Below are 27,840 nucleotides of genomic sequence, written 5' to 3'. Positions count from 1 at the left end.
AACCAAGGATTTTTTTCCCCCAGTGATAATGAGAGAGTCTGCTGACTGAGCATATATTTTGCTTTTCCCTGCATCACATAACACACAGCTATTCACAGCAGCTCCACTGGGAGAAACTGGTGATTTAGTGCCTTGCTAAAGGGCACATTGGCAGATGTTTCCACATAATGCTTTTTTTCCCCAATAATCACCCCCTCTCTGTGGATTCAAACAAGCTTCAAACCTCAACCCTGCTATTACTCAAATTAATTGATGGTTAGACTTCTGAACACCTTTTAAGTACCTGCTTTTTAAACACAAGCGCCTGAATAACAAAGTGAACATAATAATACCCTCCATACCACAGTCAATGTTGCTCTAAATATGTTTTATTAAGCAAAACACAATGCATATCCTGTCTAATGACAATGTGGCCAATGTGGACCAACTACAGTAGCATCTGTTGCATTTTGCTCAAACATTTCTGTGAAATCCAACACAGTACGCTCTATTTAAAAACTGTAAACTTCATACGAAGTGATAATCTAAAGTGCTTTTTAAAAAAGAGCAATATAAGCCAGCAAACAAATCGATATAATGCGATAATGCATGATAATACTTTTCTTTAACAAAGGAAATCCAGTGTAGAAAATTAACAAATTAACATAGAAAACAGTGAAATAAAAACTGATGTATATTTCATATCCCCTCTGGTGTAACAATGTTCCATCATTTACCAAAAAACTCTTGAACTAGTTAAAAGCCATTATCTTAGATTATTTTTGGTAATGTTGTTTGGAACAGCCATTAGCCATCCATGAAACATACAGCATCCTTAACTTCTATCACCCTTCCACACCCCAGACCCTCAGTGCTTTTTAATCCATTTAAACTCTTTATATCCACACATCTCTGAAACTTTCTCATCTTCATACTGTGTTCCTTTATGTGTCACTTCCTGATCAACAGCATCATCACAAGACCGGGAATCCTAAATCTTAAATCTGGACTGATAAAACTCAGTAAATGTTGAACCTGGACCTGCAGTGGATGCCTCTTTCCACCCAGGAGAAAATCCTTTGTTTCCTTCACATAAAACAGCAGACAAGTCCTTCTCGTGTCAAAGTTTATCTCTTTTTCCTCTGCTGCCGGAGCGCCTTTCTCCTTTTCAGGATCATGTCATGGAGTCTCTCCAGGCCCTCCCTGAGCCCGTCTCCTATGATAGCGCAGGCTGGCTGCAGGTGCCATGGAGTTGCAGGGCCCAGTTCTTTCAGCGCCAGCAGTTTCTCAATTTCGGCAAGCCCCAAAGAGTGCCTCAAGTCCTGTTTGTTGGCTACCACCAGCAGGGGCACCCCCTGGTTTTCAGAGGTTTTGGCAATTTTATGGAGCTCTGTTTTGGCCTCCTCCATGCGCTCTGCATCCACAGAGTCCACAACAAATATGATGCCGTCCGTGCATCGCGTGTACGACTTCCACAGGGGGCGAAGCTTCTCCTGGCCCCCTACATCCCAGAAGTGGAATGTCCCCGTCCTGTGTCCGCCCAGAGACAATTTGACCTTCTCTGCATTGAAACCTTTGGTGGGCACAGTGTTCACAAACTCATTGAACTGCAGTCTGTACAGAACGGTTGTCTTCCCTGCCGAGTCCAGACCAAGGATGGCGATGTGGAAAGACTGGAAGAACGGGATGCTTGAGATGAAGCTAGGCTGCTCTGACAATCCGTTCCCCATCTTTCCTCATGGGGAAGGCTTGGTGACACGAGAGATTTGAGCCAATAGTCCAGCAATAATCCTCAGAGCTGCTGATATTCCAGAATGACTGCAGCAATTACCTGAAAAGCATACTGCATGTTATTGTGGGTGAAACACAGGTTTTATAAGCAGTAGCACTTAAAGTGAGACTATGAAACTCTAAGTGCCACTGTGGCCACAAGTAGTAATAATGGAACGACAGCTTTTTGCAGAAAAGATGGCAAAATTATCTGTTATCAGCTTCCTGAATCTGGTTTCTTCACTCTTGAATAGATGTTTTATTTTTTTCAATCTCAACAACAGAATCACGGTGACGACGCACTAAAAACAACAGTCACTCCTTCGTACACAACTAGTGGCTCATACACAAGATTTGCTTTTTCATTTCGGTTGTCATTTTCGGCCACAACTGTAATATTTTAAGATATGTTTAAACATGGTGGTCAGACCTGACAATTTCTACTGATCTTATTTTGTATAAATGTTGTTGCTTTGCTAACGTCTTTGATATCTACATAACAGCAACATCTCAGACTAGCTTTTTTAGACCGAATAACTAATCAACTGATCGAGAAAATAATCTACAAAGTAAATAACAAAGAAACTAATTGTTACTTCCTGCCAAAATGGCACATTAAACTTCACTACATTTCCCAAGATTTGCTTAAATGTGTGGCTTTAAAGATATTATCATTAGTTGATCTCTACATGTAGTAAAACTGAAGATCCAGTAAAGAAGGGGTACAGAGTCAACAAAATGAGTAACATAACAACAACTACCTAAAGTTTGCTAGCATTAGCCACCATTAGCTTCTGGTCATGCCAGCCCAAGTAAGGCTATAGCATCAAGACTCTGAGTGTATCCATTCTAGCAATGACTATGTGTATTGTGATGGGTGTCACTCTCCTCCAATCTGCAATGGCAAGCAAGCAGTGAGAAACACTGATGATTGCATCAGCATGCAAAAAAATAAACATCTTAACTGTGACTAAATACACAGATTTTGAAAATATGGTGACATGTAAAGATTTATAGGTATTATTGTTGATAGAACATGGGATAGGGTTGGGAACATGTCATTGAATGAATGTTTTATTTTTAGGCTATATATATCTTCATATTTCTAAATCTAATGTAGGGATGACAATTGGCACCCTCACTGAACAATGTCAATGAGACTTTTGATAAATAATCCACAGTACGGTGGATATATTGACCAGGTGGGTAAAGGCAAGTTTAAAAAAATGACATCCCTTTAGATTAATGCTGCCTTTAAAAGGACAACATGTATGCCATTTCACAATATAACATCATCCAAAATCTAATTCGACACCCATATCCCAATAACCATATCATATCCATATACTTCCCCGCCCTAAAATGTGAGTATGAATGTTTCATACTCAGCCAAAGTCCACAGTTACGGATTGCTTATTATAAAAAACAACCCTTTATGACCAGGAAGACTTTTGACCACCATACTACATCTAGTCTTTTATCTCAATGTCATTAAAATTACTCAGCTGTAACAAAGCCAAAACAAAATCCACATTACAGCGACAGAAACACTGCTTACATTTCCTTCATTCACATATCACATAATAAGGAGTTTACAGCCATTTTATTCTGGTATGTTTAATCTAATCATCTCATTTGATATCACTGCCACATTCCTACAAGGGCCTGTTGCTAGTTTTGCTGTGTCTGACTGTAATTTTAGTACAATCCTTAATCAAAAACATAGTGTAGTCTGCCACGAGCCTGTATTTTACGTGGATATACGGTTGCGACATCTACACACAGGGCTGACAGGAATGTTCACGGCAGGTGAGCACATGCATTTTTATGACCACTCCAAAATCAGCTACCTACCAGTCTGAGCCATTCGAGGAAAAAAAACAAACACTCGTTTTAAATCCTCTTCTAACAGAGACGCGGTCCTTCTCAGCTTCTACTCTACCTGGGATTCAGCTCACGGTGTATTTCCTGCCCGAATATCGACAACAACGACGACGGAAAATCCTTCCCCGGGAGCGGAGACACCCTCCCTGTCTGTCCTCTGTGTCCCAGTGTGGATCTACCGCTGATGACACTGCTGTCAGTCTGGATCAACGCCCACACGAACACTGCGGGCGCACGCGATTGGTGCTTGCGCCCCGTTCCCTCTCAGCTGATTGGTTCGACACGGCCGTCAATCACGCCTCTGCCCGGGAACCAGGATCACCTGTTGCTCCTTATGTTCGTCGCACCGTCGTACTTTTAACATCAATATTTTAAGGTTGTTGAGCAGCGACAGATTGTTGACGACGTTTTGAAAGCTAATTTACTTGAAAGAAAACGGCTGGAGTGTCAACGAAGGTATAATTCATTTAAAAGTTGGATATTAGCACGTTTTAAACTTTGTCCAGAAAATGTAACGCGACTTTACGTTTTGTTGACGCTCATACGAAATCTGTCTGGCACCAAGATGCAGAAAATGTCGTCCACGCATTTTTTAAACGCGCTTTCTAGCACTATACACGTAGACTGGACAACGATGTCGGGCTCCCTTATCATTATCGGTGTTTTTAACCACAAATTTAACCATAAACGGACGTTCGGATAGCGCAGAAACACTAACGGTACCTGTGAATAAGCTAGCAGCCGTTAGCGAACGTTAGCAACCGTTAAAAGTAAGATTTAGACTTACCATTGAGTCAGCTCGGCGAGTCAGCGTGCTTTCCCTTTTCTGACCGTGTGTGTGGAGAGCGATGGACACACAAAGAGAGAGAGAGTGTGTGTGTGTGTGTGGAGAGAGATGGACACACAAAGAGTGTGTGTGTGTGTGTGTGTGTGTGTGTGTGAAGCCCCGCCCCGTGCCCCCGTGTGTTTTTCTTTGAACTGATTGGTCAGAAAGCAGGAAGAGCACCACGCTGACTGCAATCCACCATGCATGAAAGATAAACAGACAAAAACTGGTCTGGCCGTCTATCTGCTGTCTACTTACATAATCTGTGTCTGTTTCTGAACTATTTTAGGTCACAGTTGTTTGTTGGATTTTGTTTATTTTCACACGGAGGATCACCACACTGTGGTGGAAGAAGTAGTCACCTACTTTACTGTAGTAAAAGATGGCTACCAATACAGAATAAAAAAAAAATAGGCTTATAGCATTAGGAGCCTACACAAAAATACATTAAAATCACAAACAATGATACAAGTCCCTCCGCCAACAGACGTCCACCATCAGAGAAAGTATGCACAGCCGTTAATAGACTGGTGTAAGTCTGTAGTCATAAAACCTTGAAATCAATTAGCAGTTTTCGCACATCTGGTTTCCTCGTGTCATGGTCTATGAGTTGTTTTTTTAATTGATTTTTGGTTTGTTCTGCAACATAAAATACATCATAAAATGTCCAGCAATTTAATTGGAAAGCGCTGTTAAAGATGGCCATTGCTATCAAGTGGCTAAATGAGGCTACAGAAATTGTCGTCTCATCTACTCACTATGTTGATGAAGGTTTCTCAGTCATCCAGGTCATGGTAGATGCAGGTGCTGTGTCATGGGCAACTGGATGGTTCAGTTTCTTGAAAATGTTTCACCTCTTACCTAAGAAGCTTCTTCAGTTCTAACTAACTGGATGGGAGTCGGCAGGCTGTGTGACACTGATAAAATCCTGCCGACTCCCCTCCAGTTATTTAGAACTGAAGAAGCGTCTTGGATAAGAGTTGAAACGTCATCAAGAAACTGAAACAAGTCCAGCTGCCTATGTTACAGCACCTCGATTCATCTACTCACTAGTCCGTCACTGCAGGCCGACTTTAGTTATAAGATTTTTACTTCAGGGGATTTAATTTATGTTTCAAAAATCAAAAAAGTGTCGTTCATCTGTGATGATGAAACCTCACAGAGCTGGTCTTGCATCTTAGCTAGCTCAGTGCTGAGGTGACAGACATGTTGGTTTTGGTTATGTATGTTCTAGTGTATATTCACGCTATGTAGCTATTAAACCTAGTTACACAGAGCTATGATCCATTTTAAGTCGTATTGGAGCGTGGCACTGATAAGGTCAACACTAGTAAATAGAACATTTATTAGCCATGCTGCAGTAAGCTTAGAAAAACACATGGCAGCCTGCCTGCAGGTCATGTGGCTCAATGCAGCGACAGATATTTGTTTCATTTTATATTTAGTCTGCAAGTTAAGCACAGAGTCACAGAAGACGCATGAAACACATATGTGCAGCTCCCTCAGATATGCTCCAAACATGTGCAGGCTTCACATGTTTATCATTCCTGGAGTAACGAATGAGCAGCTGTCAGTGGACCAGTGGGTTCCCTAAAGTGGTGTGATGACCTTCATGACGCCACAGTTACTGCATGTTTTCTGCCATAAGATTAGAGCGACAACAATCTTTGAATAAGTCAGATCTGTTCGGTCCTTTTCAGTTCATATTGTGTTCTCAGATGTGCACAGTGACTTATTATTTATTTTCTAAATCATCATTTTCAAAGATGACTTTAAGAAGAGACAGTCAAAATCTATTTTTCCACGATCTTGAGAGTTTCTCCTCCACGCGGTCCAAGAATGCGCTGTGTGCTTCTCTTCTTCGTCGGTGCCTCTGTGAAAGAGACATTCAGTGTCAGCTCAGTGTATTAAAATGTATTTAATACTACCCTCTGTTAGGACGACTAATTAATGTAAAATGCAACAGCTTTAGTCAACTAAGTGAGTCATTATTTAGCTAAGTATGGATGAGTATTTTCTAATGTAGTTTGAGTATTTTTTTCCCAGTAATTACACCCGTACAGGTAATAAAAAGGATTAACATCTCTGACTACTGTGATAGTAAAAGTAGCATGAAGGCAAAATGCCACTGACGGTGTAGGAAGCTGGTTTTGGAGGCCAGGTTGGCTGAGGAAGGATGAGTCTCACATCCCATCTGGCCTCTGCAGGTTTAAAGGTGTCCATTCTTGTCTTTGTGTCTCTCAAACTAAAGTCTGACTCAGATCGACAAGTCCGAACTGTGAAAGAAAATACAGTCATTCATCTGGTCATCTGTGATTACAACACTATTTAAAAATGTAGTGGAGCAGGCTTTTATATCACGTTCCACCCTCCTGAAACAAGTCTTGTTTATTCTTTTTAGTACAGAGATTAAACAAACACAATAAAGGTTTATTGGTTGAGTCTGGAAGCAAAATGAGAACATTTATACTATCAAATACTAAAACAAAATCAGTCAAAACATAACTACAGAATGGAATGTCAATGTTGCTCCACTTACTGATGTCCAAGGTCTTTAATTTAAAATTCAGGTTGCCAGGATCTCTGTCATATGTAGTAACAATGTCTGGAATGTCTTCATTAAGCTGAAATAAGTGACAAAAAGTTTTTTTTTCCTATGTTTGTGTTTATCGCCATCTTGTGGTAAAATCGAACATTACAATGGACAATACATACTTTTCTTGTTCAAGATACACATGACAAACACACAGAAGAAGGTATAAAGCATGTATTTTTTTTTCTGTTCACAGAGCCGTACCTGTCTGAAGTCATGTGGTTTGGGGTTCTTGTAAGACCCAGATGGGAACTTTCCCGTCTTGACAAACATCAGCTGAGATTCCAGAGCATCAGGAGGCTTGTATGATGTGATGAACTTTGGGGGATTTTCCCTTTGATAACTCTCATGTAAAATCTTTGGTAGAAGTACTCCAGTTCTCCTCTTTGTTTCACTATTTTGCCGTAGAACTGGATTTGAATGTGTATTTCTGTCTTTCTTTGGAGGATCAGACAGAGTTCTGTACAGCCTCAGAGAGAAATCTGGTGGCTTGATGCTCCTCACGTCGCTTTGACTCTCAGTCTGTGGGAGTGTGAACCATTTGCTTCTTGCAAAAGAGAGAGACTGACTTGCAGAGAATTTGATTTTGTCCTCAAAGCAGACTGAGGACAGTGGCTGCGACAAACTATATGGAGCCATCCTGACAACAAAGGTACTGGCTTACCTTGAATTTCCTGGAGATGTGTCCTGAACTGTCACTTCTATAGAGTTTACATCCACAGATTTTGAGCCCCAGGAGAAAGCTGCAGAGTGGGAGTGGCACAAAGCTGGATTAGAGACACAACACATAAAAAGTGCTGCTTGGTAACGAGCGCCTTTAGTCTTCTTAACAAAAAGAATTAAGTGGGCAGAGCTCAGTAGGACATTCAACAAAAACAGGAGCTTAGCAACAGAGCAAACAAAGTGCCCTCTTGAAAATCGTTTTACTCTACCAGTCTATTTGATACCACGGATGTCGGAGGTAAAAAATGGATTCACAGATACAGTGGATGTGCTTTTAAAATGTATTATTTATTATAGGTATTTTGAAACTCTTATATCAGTCAAACGTAATGCGGTGCCAGAACTTTCTAAAATCAGAAAGTTGTATGTGTTGAGTCACACTAGAAATCCTCTTTACATAGTCACATTGAGTTGTTTTCCATCTCAAACTAGGACTTGATTTGTAGTTACAGTTTTAGTTGCACATATACAAGTCACAGATACAATTGTGTCTAGATTTGTAATGTCAGAATATATCCACTAGATGGCAGCATATTATTCAGATGGTGGCAGTCAGAGAAGAGCCCAAACAATGATGGTATGAAGTGCTACTTTAATTCTTTTAACAAAAGAATTCTTACAACTTCTCCATACTCTACACTATTGAGAGATTAAGAGATGGCAAAGAGAGCAGGATTCAGTCCATTGTGAGAGGTGAACAGACTTTCATGTAGACTGGGAGGAATAAAGGTTGGAGGTTGGACATGTGAATTCGAAAGAAGTGTATGAGTTACTAAACCAGCATCATAGATGTGAACAGTATGTACAGAGTTTCCAGAGAAAGGCCAGAGCTTGGCATGCAGAGATGATCCTTCTTCCAGATCCGAGCTGCGCTCACTGGAAGAGAGAGCTGTTTAATGTCCACCATTGTGACATAAGAGATTTTACTGACTAAACCTGCAAGCAAAGTCAGGGAATCAGCCTGGAAAGGAGCTTGTAGCATAAAAGCAGACTGACTCATAAGCAGTCATTCATTCTCTGTTTTCAGCACGGCCAGAAAGGTAGATGAAGTTAGTGACAAGCTGGTGAAGACAGTGGAACATTTAGCCAAGACGGATATCTTCCTTTGTTGTGTTAAACACATCTTGTGTGTTTGTCCTGGTGATGTGCGTATTTATTTGCATATAGAGCAGGGAAGTGAAGTCTGATCTCAAGTGGTCACTTGTTCAGATGCTTTCTAACGCCAGGTGTGTACTGACAGACATAGTCTTGGCCCACTTGGTGCAGATATAAACAGACTCTTACTCAGTGTATTGGTGTTAGATCATTATACCAGAATGATTGCAACATCAGAGGTCATAGCTGTGATTTGCAGGAGCCAGACTGTAAGCAGCCGAGCTCCCCTTATGTAAACACTGATCTGTGTGCAGCAGAGTTTTTCCAGACAGTTGTTGCAGCAGTCACTTTGTTCGTACCAATTCGAACAGCTGACACGAGGGGGCAAAGGCAACAGGAAACCCGAGCTGAGACCAAACAGTGCCTGTGAAGGAGCTGACCTCGCTGCCCCTGTTTAAACCAGGAGCTGCCGCCTTCAGAGGCTCCTCTCGACCTCTGGCCCCTCAGCTCTGTGTCTGAAAGCCTCCTCTCATTGTATCCAGTGACATTTACAGCCACAGTGCAATCAGTGGCTCAGCTGAAACAATTACAGGAGCCTTTTGTCAGACGTGACAGCCCGAGTCGCTGAGGTTGACGTCTCCATGTCACTCTGACAGCATGATGGAGCCTAATTGTTTAAACACTAATAAAGAAGTGCCGCAGATAAACGACACTGTACCACAGGAGGTATTAAGTTATGTCCTCGTAACTGTTGAGGGAAATGGAAACCAGCTGAAACAGAGAATCAAAGACTGGGCTGAGGAAACGACTACTACTTTTTTTGGACTTTCTTATATTCCCTTCCAGTGTCTGAATGCCCTCCATCTGTTTTTACTGTTGTTTGAACACTGTCATTGAAGCAACAGCGGGTTTTTAGAGATTTTTCAGATCAAAAGCACTTCCTTCCCTTTCCTCCTTACTTTCTTTTCAGCTCAGAGGGGGTATACAGTAAATCAGTGAAATGCGATAAATCATGAAATGTTGTACATCTCGTACAAACTTTCATATGTGTTATTCTGATATGATTTTATGATGATGTGCCTTTTTCTGTTTACCCTAACAGTACAGACATTCCCTTGACTCCTATATACACTTAAGGTTCCATAAGTGATCATATGTTTCCAGAGTATCAGTTAAAAAGAGATGAGCTTTTCTGCAAATTTTAAGACTCAGATGTCACCTATAACTTCTTCCATGATTGTTGTTTCAGTCTTCGGTTCTGTTTCACTCCGACAGGATTTGGGGACTCAGTCTGTTACTGGATTAGAGACTGTATGGACATTGTTTGCATTGTTGCTTCAGAGTGTTGAGCAGGCAGTCTGGGTTGGGGTATGTGATGGGAGGCTGGATGTCGGGGGTTGAAGCAGGAATAGATCGTGTCATGACCCAGCTGCTCAGAGGTCACATTTTGTCCTCTACAGTAACTAAACACAAAGCAGTTCTTTCTGCAACACAAAACAAACCCCACACTCAGCAGTTCTGACGTGTTTCTGCTCTCCAGATGTGAAAAAATAAAGCAACCCTGGTATCACATTCAAAACATGAATATGTGGAAGTACCTTAAAGGTGCGTTCTTTCTAACGGTCTTCTACTGGTTTAAAGTCATTCATCTTTTAAATTAAGTTCCCATTTAGAGTAAAAAAGGGGGATAAAGCAGAGTATGTTTTAAGGTTTTGTTACCTCCTGATAGAAAAGTTGACACCACAATATGTCCTCCTGTTCTTAGTCAGATCCAAATAGGATCTCCTGCCCCAATGATGGGGTTACGCTTAGTGCAACCATGAGGTTGACATTTGTTGTTTTTAGTGGATGACTTTGCTGTAACATTTGTTACAAATGTTAACGTTCCCCTCAGGATGAATTTTAATAAATTTGATGGTCCCTTAACTTTTCATCAGTTTGAATTTGTCTAATACTTTGGTGTGTCAGCAAACATGGTAAATGTTACAGCTGCTAAAATCAGCTCATCATTGTCATTGTATCATATGCTGACATGGGATTTATCTTGAAGTATAACCTTGCAGACGCTTTCTTTCTTTTTACTTTTTCCTCACCATCTTCTTTTCTAATGTCTATCCTTCTCCAGCTGTTCTGGAAGCAGAGAATCCTGGTGGTCGTTTCCACATACGTCCTGGCAGCTCTTTACTGCACTGTATCTGATAAACACATCAAATATCCAAAAATAGGAATATTAAAAAAGCAGATTCCTCTTCACAATGATGAGTTTAAATTCATTTCATTTATTGTTGTTAACCCTAACCCTACAGTGAAGTTGTACACACATCTCAACTTTCTCCAGTGTACCACCTGAATGATTAAAATTCAGCATCTTAAGCACTTCTTTCACCACTGTTTGCCAAAACATCAGGCACGTTTTAGCCAAGACACAAGCTGAGGAATCATTACATGGTGACGCTCAAATCTTCTCAGCAGGGGCCCAACAAAGGCAGTAGGGAAGCGCCATCATCCCAATGTGCTTGTTTACTACAAAAGCACTTTCACCCTTTACTGAATATGAGCAGCCTCAGGTGGGCTGTAAATAAGAGCTCTGATTTATTCGTGTACAGGTGCTGAATTATTCATTTTAACCAGTGTTTTTTTTGTTGTTGTTTTGCAGGTGATGGAGAGAGTCAACTGTGAGGAGGACAGAGAGGTTAAACCCAGAAAGTCATGTTTGGATCTTCAGAACATGGTTTTGGACTCAAGTTTGGGACTTGTTTCTCCACGCTTAAATCTTTTTACTGTGCTTTTCTGCTCTGCTTGTGTTTGCCTTCAGTCCACTTGACATCGTTTTCCTGTCAGGTAATTATATACAGTTTGCGTTCCCTGCATCAGTTAGCTGATCTTGCAATTACCAGGGGACACTGCAATTTTGCAGTTTCTCCCAGAGCTGATTGTAATGAGAGAAAATTGCACAAAATTAGCTCGTGTGCAGTTTCATGCCTCAAACAAGGCAATTATCCCCATTTGCTTACCACTTCTTTGCTCCCTCGATTTAACATGCAAGCTACAAACTAATACCAGTTGTGTACATGTGTTTACTTGACATACATTCATGTTTTCCATCCAGCAGGCCGATGGAGATTTAATTTCTGATTGTGTAAGACGAAGCAGACGGGAAGAAAGTGGGTTTTTACCTGATGGCTATTCCAGGCTGTGAGCAGGTTGATGGTCCAGGAGATTTACGAGGGAGGAGTTTTATCCCTCCTCTGCCTGGGAGTCAAACAGAGGAGCGTTTCAACAAGACAGTCAGGCACCTCCATGTTGCACTGGGAGAAGACCGGAGCAATCTACGAACTGCACAGCTGTCAGCTTCCCATTGGTTCTCACTGGAGCTGCAGTAATAATCGTCCAAAGGTTTTATTCCTCGTTAATCACAGAATACTGTCTTACTGACTTTATTGGAACTTCACGGTTTACTTTAACTGTCCACTTTATTTAAAAAGAACTGTCGTCCCGCTGATACTTGGAGAGAGAATAACAGAAGATTAGATTCTCAACTTCTCCACCAGAGTTCATCCCTCTTTGGAAAAACAACTCATAGATAGAAAACTTATGTGAAACTGAAATATCTAATTGGCAACAATCTCAATCTCAAGCAAAAAATACCAGACATTTTCCTCCAAAATGTGAGTATTTCTTGCCTCTGTAGGTTTTTAATGAATGTAAACTGAGTATCTAAGGGTCAAACAAAACAAGGCACTTTAAAATGTTACCTCAGGAAACCATGGTGGGCATTTATAGGTAAAATGAAAAAAAAAAAAAAGATCTGCAGATTAATCAATAATGGAATTTAAATCTGGATTCTGTGGGCTTTATAATCTGTGATTCAAACAAGGAGAAAGACACCTGCAAAAAAGACATTTTAACAGGGAATAAATGGCAGAAACATCAGGAAGAGCCACAGAGGAGGGACTGAGTGTGATGTAGTATACTGACATACTTTGTTCTTGAGGACTACACGGAGGAATCAGAGCATCTCATCCTCACATAAAAATGAGCAAAACAACAAATATTTGGTCCCATGATTCTTCTACTCTTCATCCCTGAATGAACCACTGAAAACCAAAGCTTAGTTCTTTTTTTTTTTTACAATGAGGATTGAGCCATCACTTCCTCCGTCTCCTCTCTGAGCTTCTCTTCTGAAGAGATCAGTTCCAGCTTCTCTGCTCCTGCCAGTGAAACTTTATATCTGAGTAGCACGGCTGCAGTTAAAGCCTGAGAATGGAAAACGAGGGGTTTGGAAAAGTGGTGAATGTGATATCTGGCTTATCCAGAATCCCACTCTTTGGCTGTGGCTGCTTCCCTGAAAGATGCAGCATGTGTGGGACATCTGTTTTAGTGGTTTGGAGTGGTGACTAATGAAATAACACTGGCTGGCCAGCAGCAATCTCCCATGATTAGACCAGCAGTCTGTTTTTCCCCCTTTAGAAACGGAAAGAAAAAATAATTTGGGTGCCGACAGATTGAGAGGCGAAGCTTCTCTGAATAACACCCAGACTGAAGAGACTGATGATGTCCTGTCAGATATTGTGGATGTCTTGATGACGGGATATTAAAGGTTACACAAAAAAACAAGCAAAATGAATGAAGTAATTTATGTTTATGGTGTTTCACCAGATTCAGCTCTCAGCATGTAGATCATATGCTTTACAGTTTAGTTGTTGTAGATGAATTATTATCAATATTGACTTGACTTTTGAATGGCAAGATTTTATAGATGTATATTTGTTTGATTTACTACTTCAAATATGGACTTCTTTGTTACCTCAGTGTTCAAATTAAATTCTAGATTCTTAACTTTGCTTTCTTGGTGTTTAGTTGCCTGTTGGTTAGAGATGAAATAACAGCTGGTGACATTTCATTGTGTTTAACCAATGAATTGTGAAAATAATAAGCTAATTAATCAATAATGAAATGATATGTTGTATATGGCTTCTGTGTGAAACACTGTGATTCCCTGTTAGCAATGAGAGCAAACAAAATGACCAGTGTAAAAGAACTTTACTCTAAACATACATACTGCATAGTTTCATTGGCTAAATATGCAAATAGCAATATATCATTATAAAATATTATAATATACTTTTTCAGTAGTTTTTCAGCTCGAACAAATAAGTTAAATTAGAAAAGTGAAAACCAACATAGTTCATGATCATGTAAATAAATGTTATTTGCAGCCGTGCTGAACTTTCTGAATGAGGGTTTGATGTGAGGTCTCTTGCAGTGAAACCCCCTCGTGCAGCAGCTCAGTGGCAGCAGATGTGTGCAGATGTGCGCAGATGTGTGGAGGTGTGGGTCATGAGAAGGTGTACCGCTGATGCCCCTCCTAACACACTGTGATGCTGCAGCCCGCGGCAGTCTGTGGTCAGCCGCTGCAGTCCGGCGTCTGCGATCAGCCGACAGCCTCCACAAGAGACCTGAGCCCAGCCTCCAGCCGGGACTCCCTCCCGCTCCCACTCGCTCTGCGGCGGATATCGGGACAGGACGGCTGCGCTCCTGTTGCTCCGAGCAGAACACGGGACGTTCGGTCACAGCGCTGGTTCCGGTTGTGAGGTCGAGCGCTGGTCGCTGCAGGACGATGAGACCTGAAACTGTCCTGAAACTTCTTCCGTGCGTCGTGTTCTTACTTCGTCACGCAATGCACGCGCAGACAGGTAAGAACAAACTCTGTGTGTGTTGTGTGTGTGTTGGAACGTTGTTCAGGAGTGTTCGCGCGCTGTTAGACATCTTGTCTCTGATGATGATGATGATGATGACTGTTTTCCAATCAAAGAACAATCACAATTTTCAAAACTTACAATTGATAAAACATAAAACTTTAGCATTGCTGGAGCTCCAAGTTCTCGGATTCCTCTGGTGTGGTTTTTTTTGTTTGTTTGTTTTTTGTTTTTTGTCCTTCTTCCAAAAAGAAGCTGAAACCATCTCATCCATCATGTAACTGTCGTCCAAGGCCACATACCTCCAAGTCTCCCGGTCAGTGGTGTAATGAATTGTGCTGTCACTGGTAACAGACTCCTCGCCCTCCTGGGCCTTTTCAGCTCCTGGTCCCGTCCAGCTGATGAGGACTGAAGTGACCAGGTGTTGAGAGTGAAGGATGTCCGTTGGCAGCTTTGACGGCTTCTGTCGTCTGCTTCGTCGCTGCTGAGGCGGACTGAGTCGTGCTATCACCTTTCACTTGATCTCTCAGTCCGGGGCCCTCAGGAGCCGAGGCCGGGACCTCTCGGTTACAGCCTGGATCGCTTTCTGTTCTCTCTGCTCTCACTTTTGTGGCTTTTCGTGATCATATTTTAACATCTGTTATTCAGCCTTTACTCCCAGATCTTGGGTTTAAAGAAACATCCATCACTAATTTCAACCCCTGGTAGCCATTAGTTGTGCTACCAGCCCCACTGAGTGAATCACTTGGTTTCACTTCCTCGATTACTAAAAAATATAAGACATCAGCAGCAATTCAAAGGTCTGGAAACAGATCTGGATAGTGTCTCAGTTTTTTCCACTTCAAACAACAGAAGTTTGAAGATGGAGGTGTTGATTCAGCAGTCGGGAGTCAGTCTCAAAGTCTTGCCCCCGTTTGTCGGATTCTTTCCATCCTTTCATAGTTTTAACGTTTATGTTGTCGTCAATCCACAACACAGAGTTGCTCGACAGATTGCAAGTTGTAGTCCCTCGACCCTTCTGTTCTGTAGTCTGCTGGTTCAGCTGCAGATTCTTCTGTATCTCTTGGCAGAGGGCGGCAGGGTGACCCGGACGTTGCTGGAGCAGCTATTGTCTTTTAATATCTGTTGAGTTTTGTGATGGCACCGCATCTTTACAGATACCACTGATGCTCAGTAGATGGGTACCACTGATGTCCATGTGGTCACAATGTGTAGAGGTCGCCTTCTCATCTTCCTGTCTGTCAGTTTCAAACGCAGATGTAGAATGTTTTACACTCATTTTATTGGGTTTATTGGCTGTTTTAATCATCCGCAAGCACTCAAACTGTGTTTTTAAGAGTCTCCCTTTAACCTTTAACCTGCTGACCTTTCCTTTCTCTGTAGCAGTTTTAAGACTTCCTTCCACCTTCCTTTAAAGAGGATATCATTTAGAGTTACGCTTTGTGAAATGCATTCATGATTTACACAATAGTTGCCCTCCTGCCTTAAATTCACACTTGAGCTAAGTGTGAGATTGTTGGAGGTTTTTGTTGCGTGATTATCAAGAATCCAACAGCTCTTTACCAAAAGCTGGTGAATATCAGGAACTTCCTCCAATTTTGTTACAACTCCATGTGAAAACACATTGCAGTTGTTGTCGTATCGGAACATCATCTAAACTTTGTTGAACTTCACAGGCCATGAGGTCATCAGATGAGTGAAAAAACACCCGATGAAAACCATGAATGACCCTGATGAAGTTGTCTCCTGTACGAGTGTTGCTGAGGTTTTGACCTCTTCTCACTTTTTTCCCTGGGAATTGTGTCTCTGGACAGATCCGGATCTGGACCTCAGCATCAACTATCATCACACTTTTTTCCTTTTGTTTTCGCGCAGACAGACAGTGAGCCTTTGAGCAATGCACACACATTCTTGCTTGACTCCGGACATCCATACATTTGACAGCAACTGTCAACAGAGGCATCTGAGCCTGGTAGACCCATTAAATACAGTGTCCTGCACTGTAACTTCAGAAAGTGGAAACAGGGAATATGCAGTTTTATTTAGGAGTAATTGAACTTTATATCTTTATCCTTGTTTGAATGTTACGGACATGAGTGAGGACAGTTTCATGTGGATTCAGATAAAAATCTCGATCTAGCGGATTTTTATATGTTGTATTTGATGTTGGATGAAGCTTCATTCATTCATTCTATGTTTTCATCCCCTAAGTGATAAAATCAAGCTCTCTCTCTCTCTCTCGTCAGGACATTTCATGCTCTGTGTGCTAACATCAGCACTGAGCAGTACCGTACTTTTTTAAGCAGCGTTGAAATTCAATTTGAAAATCTTGAATCCAGACCAGCTGGATGGTGAATGTTCACAATTCAGTCTTTGTCCTGCAGAAAGAGTTCCATATTCTCCATCATTTGTACTGAGAGTCTTGGTTTGAGTCCAGTGCTTGTATTATCTCTCTGGCTGCACTTGCAGTTCCCCCTCCAGAGTGCGCACCAGGCGGCCACTCCATCCTCCAGAACCCCTACCGCAGCACCACCTTCAGCTCCAGCTGGCTGCAGCAGTCCTCCCTGCAGGACTTCATCTGCGACCACTCCCTCGCTCCAGGATGGTACCAGTTTCAGATTTTTGATAAGCCGGCGAGCATGCCCACCCAGTGTGTGGAGGTAAGTGATCTCTTTTTATAAAACATCTTCTAAAGACACACACTGGAGGATTAAAAAGGCAATCTAAGACTGTGTGTCTCTGTTATACTGTCGATCGGGTATATTAAGTATATTTGATTAAGTATTTATGATTTTAAAGGACCATTACAGTGTTGTTTTTTTTTTGTAGCTAATTTGAACTGTTTTGTTTTTCCTAACTTCCGACACAACCCTTCACTTCCTTACATTTAAATATGAATGTAAGTCTTAATACTGACTAAGCTGATTAAATCGGCATGTTGAAGATTAAGTCTATATGACACCATGCAGTGTTTGCCAAAGTTACATCAGTGTTATAATGTAATGCAGTGCTGACCTTTAGCAGGAATTTGCACTTAAACTCTGCTAAGCCTCTTATATTTAAAAGATAATTATTGAAGTCAGTAGCTGCCCAGAACAGTAGAAAGAGGCATGCAACATTTAAAAACACAGCCTGCATTCAAATTTACTAGCAAAAATGTAAAATATACATGATTTGATGTTAAGCTGCTTGTGAAACCACTGCTGCGGCCCTTTAATGCTGTTTGTAATGTTATCTATGACTTTAAACTTACACCAATGTTGCGCTCATTGTAAGATCAGTAGCACTGTCATGTCTGTACGCTATACTGTGAATGAAACTATAGCTGGCAGGCTATTTGCTTAATTTAGCATGAGCCTGTTTGTTTGAACTGAGCCAGGCCAGCAGTTGTCCCCCTAGTTTCATCTGGTATTGATCTTCTTGTCTAAATCTTGCCAAATACTTGAAAAAAAATGCCAGAAAACGATTCTTCTTCATGTACGGATCAAGTGAATGTTTGTCGAGTCTACGGGCCTCTCTCCAGACAGTTTCCTCGTCAACAGGCTTTTACACTCATCTTGCTGCCAATCTTTCTACAAGTCCTCTTTTCCACTCCCGGCACACCTTCAGCTCCTCAGCTGCATCGCCCTGAATTAAATGTTATTACACAAAAGGCTTACAAACTTATGTTAATTCCATCCAAACAATGGTTTGGAGAGAGATTTTTCTGACTCGCTGAGAAGAGAATCTGGCTTAAGTATTTTTCTTTGGCAGAAACATTTTGTAAAATTTGGATTTACAAAAGGCAAAAATCAGATTTTCAAAGCCTCAGTTACAATATTTATCTAGTTTGTTAATCACAATTATCGTTTCATCTGTCTTTGGATTCTCGCTTGTGACCTCATGTTGAGAAACTCTCTGCCTTCACCTGAGTGTCTCATTCAAAATAAGATGTGCATGTGTGCAAGCATGACAACATATGCACTCATGGACACACACAGTTATCAGAGTGTGTGTGTGTTTGTGTACATATTTATGAAGGAGAGTGCAAGGAGAGCTGGAATGTGTCTCATTTCCTGCGGACAGCCTGCTGTGAGGAGCCTGCAGGATCCATCTGAAGTGTCAGCCTCCCTCCGCCTTCCCAGGGCATCGCTGCTCTCCCTGGGTGATGGATATCCACAGGAGTGGGCGGAGGAAGGAAGAGAGGATCGCTGTGAACATGTGTTACATAATAATGCGATGTCTTTATGATGATGGCGGATAAATGGCAAAGATTTGTCAGGCCAAAGATTCTTTCAAAGGCAGAATTGACGGCATCAAACATTTTTAGAAATGTATGTCGTATTATCAAATGGTAGTTGTGCACTTTGGTGAGAATCGTTCTTGGATGTTGTCTTCTTTTAGGTCTTTTCAAACTTTGTTTCTGTAAAATAACTGGTTCATTTTCTTTCTGTGACGTTTCAGAATCAACTTTATCGGCCAAGTTTCGCCTGTACTACCGATTTCTATTCCTCTTTATTATTTGTAACAAAACTTTCATCTTGAAACAAAACTCAGGATGATTTGTTTGGGGGACAGAACAAGTATTTTTTTTGTCATTGTGAATGAAAGTGTAAGATTTCCATTGTCACATTTTAACACCATTAATCGTCTCCCCTCCATCTTCCCTGTATCTCTTTATAACCATCCAGGTGAACCACTGTGGGACCCAGGCTCCAGTGTGGCTGTCCCTGGGTGAGGGTGAGTCCTTGCCGGGGCCTCTGGAGGTCAGGCAGCTGACGGCCTGTGCTGCCTGGCAGTTCTTCCCGAGCAGCAGCAAAGACTGCTGCATGTTCCGCATCCCGGTCACCGTCCGCAACTGTGGAGACTTCTACGTTTACCTGCTCCAGCCGACGCAGGGATGCATGGGATACTGTGCACAGGGTATGTCAGAGGAGAGGCATCCATATTTGAAATGATCATCACTAAAAAAAGACAAACAGCTAAGGTTTAAATGATTGTGATTATATGAAAAGTTAAGTAAGTAAGCTTTACTTCTGTCTACACAGTGGTGATGTGCGATACCACTGATTTCTTTTCCGCTCCGGTACCCAGTAAAACCCAGGTTGGTATCGGTGAGCTTTGGGTTTAAGAATCAGGGAAACCGCTGCTGTTTGAACATTAACACACAAACTGAAGCCCTCGACAGATGTGAATCATTTTATTACAGTCTGTTTCACTCCGGCAGCACCTTTCTTCTCCTCTCCTTCAGACCTATTGCTTCATTTCCTCATCATATTTGTGATTGAATCTCAGATTGTAGACGCAGTTTAAGGTGTTGCTTCACAGTCCTCCAACACACATCACACACAGGGTTGTTGCTACGTTTGCCTTCTGCCATCATCAGTGTCAACTCTCTGTCATTGGTGCCTCACATATTTATGGAGCCAAAGTATGCTTGTGACTAGTTATTGAACTTTTAATGTAAGATTTGGTCCTTGAACAGAAGCTTTTGGAGTATACATGTTTCTGTATGTAGCACTACTGTACAGAAAGTTATAAAACAGACGAGGTACAGCAAAGTCTGTCGTGTTTTAGCCAGTTTAGTAAAGATTGGAGGCCTCTTTTTCCTCTGTAGGATGCTTATCACTACCAGTGCTTTGCGTAAACTAAAGTGCTTCCCAGATAAGATCCTAGAAACTAAGTGTACGTTGGCTCTTCTCTGCCATGTAGTATAATCTATGACGTTAATAAATGTTGATTTATAATTGGCTGCTGCTATTTCTCTCCCTCATCTATCTAACAGAGATGTCAGACACTTCGGCCACGACGTCGCTGCCCTGCAGCCCTGACGAGGTGAACGTCGGTGGAACATGTAAAAGTGAGAATCCTGCTGCTCTGTTTATGGCTTACGCTTGTCTCCTCGTGTTAGGTCAAACACCAAAACAATCAGGAGGTCAGGGAGTTGCCATGTGGTCAGGAATGCACTGTCGGGCCCCCTCACCGCTCCTCTTAATGAGCTGAGCATGTGTCCCGGTGTCCGCTGGGCCTCGTCTCCATGGCGACGGCCCTCAGCCAGGTTGTGAATTACACCCGGGCAGGTTTTCGGAAGCTGGCAGAGGTGGAAAAGAAATCACAGTTGCATGAAATATCACAGAATATGAACAGAATATGGTCAGGTTTCTGTGATTCTCCATCTCACGTGTCTTCACAGAGAACGGTCCTTTGCTGAGTATTTACATGAACCGTGAAAAATACAGATCTATTGGCTTTAATGTCTATATGACATTTTTGAATAAAATGTCATATATTTCTGTTTCTCTCCTGTCAGCAAAGCAGCCTCCCAGTCCATCTGCACCAGTGATCGTCTCAGAAGTTGCAGGAAACACCGTCTACCTGAAGTGCAGCTTCGGGAGCAGCTCCAACAGCTCACTGGGTTACGTGGTGGCCTGGTCCCGCCTCTCACCTGAGGGCAGGAAGGAGGAGCTCAAACAGGAGACCACCATCCAGACCTCCGCCTTTATCGAGCTGGACGGCTTCAACCTCCGTCTGGGGGACAAGGTCTGATGCAGGGGCTGCTGTCGTTAAACCTGATCTCTGTTGAGTCCATTTCAGTTTCAAAGTGAGGAAGAGGACCAAAGAAAGTGTTCCAATAGACAAAAGAGCAAGAACAAAACAAATCAAGTCCAGAGGTGATGAGTGGTATAAAACAGTCAGGACCTCATTTTAGAGATGATATGAAAATGAGGAATGCTTTAATACACCTTCTTCATTTGGCTTCCAACTCTGGAGAGGACAGAGGTATAAATCAGATTTTGCTCTTGAACTTTCCAGCACTGACTGAAACTGTTATCGAAGCCTGTCAACATGTCGTTTTGTTTTACTGTGTGCTGGTCGTGTGGGTGACCCAGCCTTAACGATAAACCTTTGCTGCATCCAGGATTTTTTTCCCCTTTCATTTGCCGTGTGGTTCCTTCTGCTCTCTCATTCTCTCTCTCTCTCTCTTTTTTAAAACATTTTTTGGGTAAGTCAACAAATCTCTCTCTCCCTCTGTCAGATTTACTGCTCCAGTTCCAGTTTCTTCTTGGACTCACCTGACGTCCGTGGAGTTTCAGTGGAAAGTCCGGAGTTCTTTGCAGGGATCAGGGTAATCTGACGTTTAATTTATTACAGAGGCTAATTTGGAGGAAAGACTGATTGTTTGTCATTTCTGTTATATGTATTTGCACGTGTGGTTCTATGTTTTGGCTTGTTATAGAGCGGCTGTAGCTCAGGGGTCGAGCCAGCGTCTCATTATTGGAAGATTGCTGGTTCGATTCCCCTGATCTGTATGTCAGAGTGTCCTTGGGCAAGTTACTGAACCCCAAGCTGCTCTCTCAAAAGTCCTCATGACAGGGTGACCAGTTTTATAAGATTTTATTGCTGTTCTGTGCAGCTCAGACCTGAGGTGAGCAGCGTACTTGAGGATGGGAGGCTGTATGAGTTGGTGGTTGAGAGCACAGTTCCTGTCCCGTGTCTGGACGAGTCCTCCTCCTCTACAGAACAGTGCACTCTGTCCCTGCAGCTCAGCACAAACAGCAAAGGTAACTGAGTTTATATTGAAACCAGTAACTAACCCCTTAGTTTCTACCGTTTTCCAATGTAGCATAATGCAGTTTCTAACTTCTACTTTCGTAAGAAGTAAAACACATCGACAGGTCTCTCAGTTTCAGTACAGCAACCGCTGATATTGCCAGCTGAAATGACGACTGTGGTGAGTTGGTGGAAAACTCTCTAGTGTTTCTGGCTAACTTCTTTAAAATGACAAACCTGGTTAAAGATCTTAAATATATCACCCATTAGTGACATAATCTACTCCTGCTGAACTTGTTTGTTCATTATAAATCCATCACATCTAAAAGAGACATTATCCAAACTGACACAGAAAAATGAAAGGACGACTGTAGATGAGATGTCAGATTTCAGAAGTCCAGCAGTGGTGTTAATTGTTCTGTTTTATCACCATACACATAAACCCCGACCCCCTGCTGTGTTACAGATGAAGGTTTCTTAGGTACAGATGTGTCTCTGTCCTCCTGTGTGGTGGATCTGTCCCGGGGCACATGCAGGGACGGGGTTTGCAGCCGAGCTCTGATCCACTTCAGCCCCGTCACAGACTTTGTCAACGACGGCAACAGGACAACTCAGATTGCCATTAAACCCATCAGCACACAGAATTACCTCTGGAACGGATACACACCTGAGCATGTTGAGGTAAAGAATTGTACTATTCCTATTTAACAATCTTTTTAAGCTTTGTTCTCGGGATTTCTGCTTGTTTTTAACTGCTTTTGTGACCCTCTTGTTTTTTTAAATATGCAGAAGGAGAACCAACTGTTCATTCCTTGACAGTATTTTATTTTAAAAAGGAATTAAATGAGTCTCTCATTTCAGATAACAGTGAAGGACGTCCCTTCAGCCTACTGCTACTCCTTCACCGATCCTCACATTATCACATTTGATGGCAGGTACTTCAGCTAATCAGACTTTAGATGTATCATGAACTGTACTTAATTTCCTTGCAGTTGGGGTTTCTGGCCTCTCTGTCTGTCTTTCTGCACTGCATTATGTAATGATCCATAAAAGGAGCTGTAAGGCAAAGGATTCTCTAAATATATTTCTTTGTTAATTTACAGGCGATATGAAAACTACCAAATAGGCACCTTTGTGCTCTATAAGAGCAGCTTGTGGCCGTTTGAGGTCCATGTACGTCAGTGGGAGTGTGGCAGTTTGGTCCACGCCGCCTCATGTGTATGCGGCTTCGTGGTGAGGGATGGCGGCGATGTTATCGCTTTTGACATGTGCGGTGGAGAACTGGGTGAAACCAAACCTCACCTGTCTGTGAAGAACAGAGACCTGACCAAAAGTGGCATTCGCATCACCGAGTCCTACCAGGGACGCAAAGTCACGGTGAGTGAGGACGAGTCGGGGACGCTTGACAAATCTGATATCATAGTCAAACAGAAATAATTAAATTTTACTTTATAAAGACTTTAGTTTGTAATTCATAACATTATTTTGAACAGACTAAGCATGAATGTGTCATTCAGTTAATTAAAGGCTAAATTTTTACTGCAAAACAAAGAATCATTGCACTTTTAGGAGGGAATAATTATGAAACCAATGTATGTTTTTCATTTAACACACTCTAACAGCTACTTAAAGCCACAACACATTATAGAGCAGTTACAGAAATATTTAAACTGTTTGGTCTGAGGTCAACTGAAAACTTACACATCAGTTAAATGTTTGAGATGGATCCCTGGAGGAAATCCTGATTCATGCTTTGCCAAACCCGTCTGCTTGCCCCGGTGGCTGCTTGTAGCTTCTGAATCTTTGTCTCTCCACAGCTTACCTTCTCGTCTGGAGCGTTTGTTCGTGCAGACGTGTCTGACTGGGGAATGAGTCTGACACTGAGAGCCCCCAGTTCAGACTGGAGCCACACTGAGGGTCTATGTGGGACATACGACGGACAGCCAGACAACGACTTCCACTCAGCAGGGGGCGCCACACTGCAGTATCTGCACGCTTTTATCTCTGAATGGAGGTCAGTAACTGTTCTTGCCTCCTGTCAGGTTAATTCAGAGACCATCCTGTCAGACCCTTTTCCTTCTTCACTGACATTTTCTCCTTTCCATCTCTCAGACTCCCTCCAGGCAACAGCCTGTTTGACACCGTGCCATCCCATCTGGATACACTGAGTCCCCGCAAGTATTGTAACTGTCAGTCAGAGCCCCGCCTCACATCTCCAAGAGCCCGATCTCAGCCAGCCACCTCCTCCGACTCCACCTGCTCTCATCATGGCAACGTGCGTCTCCCCGGTGTCATCCCCACTCTGGACGTCACCGCCGAGTACATCAGCTCAGTGGAACTACTCCGAGGTGAAGGAAATGAAAGACAGTCGCTGCCTCGAGGCCAGTCCAGCCTAAACACCCAGGATCGGTCCCCCTTAAGAGCCTCCAGGGATGGAGCTTCAGCCTCAGCCCACCACCAGAAACGGAGAGGCAGGCGGCAGAATCACCGCTACGTTTCTAACTCTCGGCACCAAAGCCTCAGCCAGTCTGATCTGGAGGGCTTCACCTACTTCTTCCCTGAGGACCATGAAGCAGCAGTTCAGCCGGACTCTTCCCTAATGTGGCCTACACCTTCTGGACTGACCGAGCAGCAGGCCAGGACTCAGTGCCAGCAGACTGTGGCAAACTCCAGCATAGCGTTAGGCTGCAGGCGCCTGTTACAAGAGTCAATAATCAGCCATGTTGTTTCTATGTGTGTCACCGACCTACAGCTGAAGGACGAGGTGTCATGGCTGAATGCGTCACTGCCTCTGCTGGAAAACGAGTGTGAAAGGAGGCTGATAGAAGAGAGGAGGAGAGAGGAAGAGTACCAGGATGTTCTGGCTGTCCTCAAGTGCCCCAATCACTGCAACTGGAACGGCCAGTGCTCAGAGTGGGGCTGCGTCTGCTTCCCAGGATTTGGGTCATATGACTGCAGCATGCTGTCTGGTAAAATACTAAACAAACACTGACACTGACACACAAGTCTTAGGTTAATAGATGTACAGATCCGTCTTTCCATGGGACCTCTATGAAATGCTGATGTGTGGTTTGTGATGTGCAATAAATGCTTTGTCTGTGTTTTTTATTGTTGATGTTGTGAAGACCAGATCCCAGAGATCACTGAGTTGGAGAAGGAGGGTCTGTGTGACGTCCGACAGGGAGACTGCTCCACCGTCCAGGTGTACGGTCACGGTTTCAAGGACTCCTACGAGCTCAAGTGTGAGTTTGTTAAAGAAAAGGTACTTTCTGATTCTTGTTTTATTAACACAGTGGGTTTGCTGTACCTGCATCCTCTGTTCTGGCACTGCATCCATGTTTTCTTCAGTTGTTGGAACTACAAAGTGCTGACTGATATTCTGTCCCTTCCTCCCTCCCCCTCTGTGTCTCTTATCTCCTTCTCCCTCTCTTCCGCTGTGTCTCTTGTGAAGTTCGTGGATGGGGAGTGGGTTCTGGACGAGCCCCAGTTTGTCCTGGCCATCTTTCTGGATGTGACAGCTCTGGAGTGCCAGCTCCCTCTGGAGGACAGCCCGGCTCCTGCAGACCAGGATCTGGAAACAGCGACAAACAGACCACTGGCTCGCTGGCAGATCAAAGTTAGTTGTGTCTCCAACCATTTCTGCAAATGCACACTGGTGAAATCAATTCATTATTTCCAGCATCCATGAAAATCCATCCTGGTGATACTGGTGTCCTTCTCTCAGCTTTCTCTCTTTCAGCTTTTATTCCTCTTTTGTCTTTACACAGAGACGAGATCCTCTTATGGATTAACGTTAAGCTTATTTTGCATAATATTTCATTATCTCAGAATCTCCCAGTATGAGATAACACAGTAAATCTGCAGTGCAGTAGTGAAAGGCAGACAGATGTGACGCTTGTTTTTTTTGTTGCCGCCTGCAGTCGTGGAAAATTGCCGACAGGGTTCAGTTGGAGGTTTTCCTTCAGCTTTAAAGTGGTTTAGGAGGAAAATGGACTCAGCAGCGTGAAACAGTGGAAATTGATTGGCTTACTCAAACTGCTGAGTGCATGAAACAAATCTAAGTGGGGGGATATTTTTTTTCACAGCAGTTAGATTTGGTAAACATGAGAATACACTGAGGACGTCCTTCCCAGCATTACAGTATTCTCTGATTATACAATGTACTATATCTACAATTGGGGGATTAAATGGATGGATTTAAGAAATACAGCTCAGTTCATTTGTTCAGTGCTTTTCCTAGTGATCCACAGTAACCAAGCTTCTGCTGATGGCAGGTATCCAATGATGGCTACAGTTACAGTAACGCAAAGATACTGACTCTGTATGATGGAGCCTGTCAGATCTGCAGCCTCGACACTGAAGTCCTCTGCACCCTGAGGGTAAGACTTCTTTCCTGATAGTGATAGTAATTTAATGCATGGATCAGAAAAGCTGAAATATCTCCAAAGATTAATTTCCCCGCTCAGCATGGTTTCCTTCGTCCTTTAAGTGTCACAGCTTCACTCACTCAGGTGTTGGAGCCCTACTTACATCTGTTTTTGGGTGCAACAATGTTAAAATGTGGAGAATTAACAAACTAGAACCAGTCAGGCTCGAAGCCTAGCTGGCACCCTGGGGCAGATCAGCTGTAGTCTTCTATGACTTGTGCAGAAATTAGAGTCTGCAGGTGAAACAAGTATTCTGTTGTTTGATCATTCCAGATATTTAATTTGCTGAAAATAAAAGGCTTTATACATAATACAGCAGATATGATGTTGGTAAGAATCCACTTGATCACTTGAAAGGATTTAAGAAGCACATTTACAGGGCCAATATGTAAGAATTGGACACCTGTCGAATTCTTGCTCAAAACAAATCCGTGCTGGAAAAACCAGAATAGACTGGGATGTGTCGACAGGGCTAGCTGGTTAGCATGCTAGCTTCAGTAGATATCCTCGTGAATATGTATGCTTAGATAAGATTAATGTCCCCTGGTTATTGGGCGCTCACCACAAGCATTCGACTCTACTGACTGTCAGCCATTTTTTATTTGACAAGTTTAACTGCTGGACACAAGATGTCTCCTTCTCAAGGTGTGATGTTAGAAATCACGCTCGCAGGCATTCAAAAACAACTTTTCATGTGAAAACCGCTTTTTGTAGTATCAAACTCTGCACACACATCATTCTACACCGTGACGCTCAAACATTCGACTGTAGGAAACAAGAATAACAACACAGGTTTGACTGCAGGGAGACTTTAACAGTCATGTTTACGTTTCATGTGAATGTTAGTTTTCAAGCAGAAACTTGCTGAAAAAGTGCACACATGCCCTGAAGAAATACCAGTTACACCGAGTTTTAGAGAAATATTCAGACTCTGTCTGTTATCAGACATTTCGAAGCATCTAACAGAAAATTGGGATTCTACTGCGAGACATGTAACAAAGAAATCAGCAGCACTTTAATTTGATTTTGCAGTTGATTTGAGAGACTAATAGAAACTGTATGTTACCTGTGTGTTTGTACTGTGGTTAGTGTTGAATATTTCTAAATTTGCACCAGATGTTTAAGTTTAAATTATTTAGATTTGTTTTATTCTGTATAACTGAGTATTGTTTTTGGATGTTCACATACTTTATAAGGACATGTAACAAAGAAATCAGTAGCAATTATTGCATTTAATTCTCTGCACTGATTTCACAATTGATTTGAGAGCCTATTAAAAACTGAATGTTACCTGACTGTAGTGTGGAATATTTC

The 27,840-nt window shown here is 42.4% G+C and overlaps 3 protein-coding genes across 10 annotated transcripts in view; 1 reads left to right on the top strand and 2 right to left on the bottom strand.

Annotated features, from left to right (window-relative positions):
* Positions 1–346: 346 nt before the first annotated feature.
* arl4aa (ADP-ribosylation factor-like 4aa) lies at positions 347–4,577 on the bottom strand. Of its 3 annotated transcripts, none has more exons than XM_037074431.1 (2): positions 4,421–4,577; positions 347–1,810 (listed from the first exon to the last, which is right to left on the bottom strand). In XM_037074431.1, the coding sequence occupies exon 2, from the start codon at positions 1,707–1,709 to the stop codon at positions 1,107–1,109; it is 603 nt and encodes a 200-aa protein (XP_036930326.1). In that variant the 5' UTR covers positions 1,710–1,810; positions 4,421–4,577; the 3' UTR covers positions 347–1,106. The 3 variants fall into 3 exon arrangements, with proteins under 3 accessions (XP_036930326.1, XP_036930327.1, XP_036930328.1); XM_037074432.1 differs by lacking the exon at positions 4,421–4,577 and adding an exon at positions 3,692–3,825; XM_037074433.1 differs by lacking the exon at positions 4,421–4,577 and adding an exon at positions 3,604–3,736.
* Positions 3,953–27,840, top strand: part of LOC119006079 (von Willebrand factor D and EGF domains) — a 32,874-nt gene continuing 8,986 nt past the window's right edge. The window contains exons 1-20 of one of the 6 annotated variants that reach the window (XM_037074421.1): positions 4,058–4,089; positions 7,249–7,355; positions 7,505–7,704; positions 11,527–11,711; positions 11,980–12,266; positions 14,137–14,566; positions 17,039–17,229; positions 19,240–19,471; positions 20,334–20,408; positions 20,859–21,088; positions 21,585–21,674; positions 21,963–22,110; positions 22,566–22,780; positions 22,961–23,034; positions 23,203–23,476; positions 23,917–24,113; positions 24,212–25,068; positions 25,225–25,361; positions 25,551–25,715; positions 26,374–26,478. In XM_037074421.1, the coding sequence (XP_036930316.1) occupies positions 14,230–14,566; positions 17,039–17,229; positions 19,240–19,471; positions 20,334–20,408; positions 20,859–21,088; positions 21,585–21,674; positions 21,963–22,110; positions 22,566–22,780; positions 22,961–23,034; positions 23,203–23,476; positions 23,917–24,113; positions 24,212–25,068; positions 25,225–25,361; positions 25,551–25,715; positions 26,374–26,478 (3,327 nt within the window). In that variant the 5' untranslated portion in view covers positions 4,058–4,089; positions 7,249–7,355; positions 7,505–7,704; ... (1 more) ...; positions 11,980–12,266; positions 14,137–14,229. Of the gene's footprint in view, positions 4,090–7,246; positions 7,356–7,498; positions 7,705–11,339; positions 11,438–11,526; positions 11,712–11,979; positions 12,267–14,136; positions 14,567–17,038; positions 17,230–19,239; positions 19,472–20,333; positions 20,409–20,858; positions 21,089–21,584; positions 21,675–21,962; positions 22,111–22,565; positions 22,781–22,960; positions 23,035–23,202; positions 23,477–23,916; positions 24,114–24,211; positions 25,069–25,224; positions 25,362–25,550; positions 25,716–26,373; positions 26,479–27,840 lie in introns of those variants that run through there. The other 5 variants (XM_037074423.1, XM_037074424.1, XM_037074422.1 and 2 more) reach the window with 5 other exon arrangements.
* On the bottom strand, positions 5,467–7,691 carry si:dkey-30e9.6 (uncharacterized protein LOC564083 homolog). The gene is made up of 4 exons (XM_037073635.1): positions 7,257–7,691; positions 6,999–7,083; positions 6,593–6,735; positions 5,467–6,332 (listed from the first exon to the last, which is right to left on the bottom strand). The coding sequence occupies exons 1-4, from the start codon at positions 7,689–7,691 to the stop codon at positions 6,246–6,248; spliced, it is 750 nt and encodes a 249-aa protein (XP_036929530.1). The 3' UTR covers positions 5,467–6,245.

Source organism: Acanthopagrus latus, chromosome 17, assembly GCF_904848185.1.
Source record: "Acanthopagrus latus isolate v.2019 chromosome 17, fAcaLat1.1, whole genome shotgun sequence".
Lineage (NCBI taxonomy): Eukaryota > Metazoa > Chordata > Actinopteri > Spariformes > Sparidae > Acanthopagrus > Acanthopagrus latus.
This window is presented reverse-complemented; position numbering and strand designations above follow the sequence as displayed.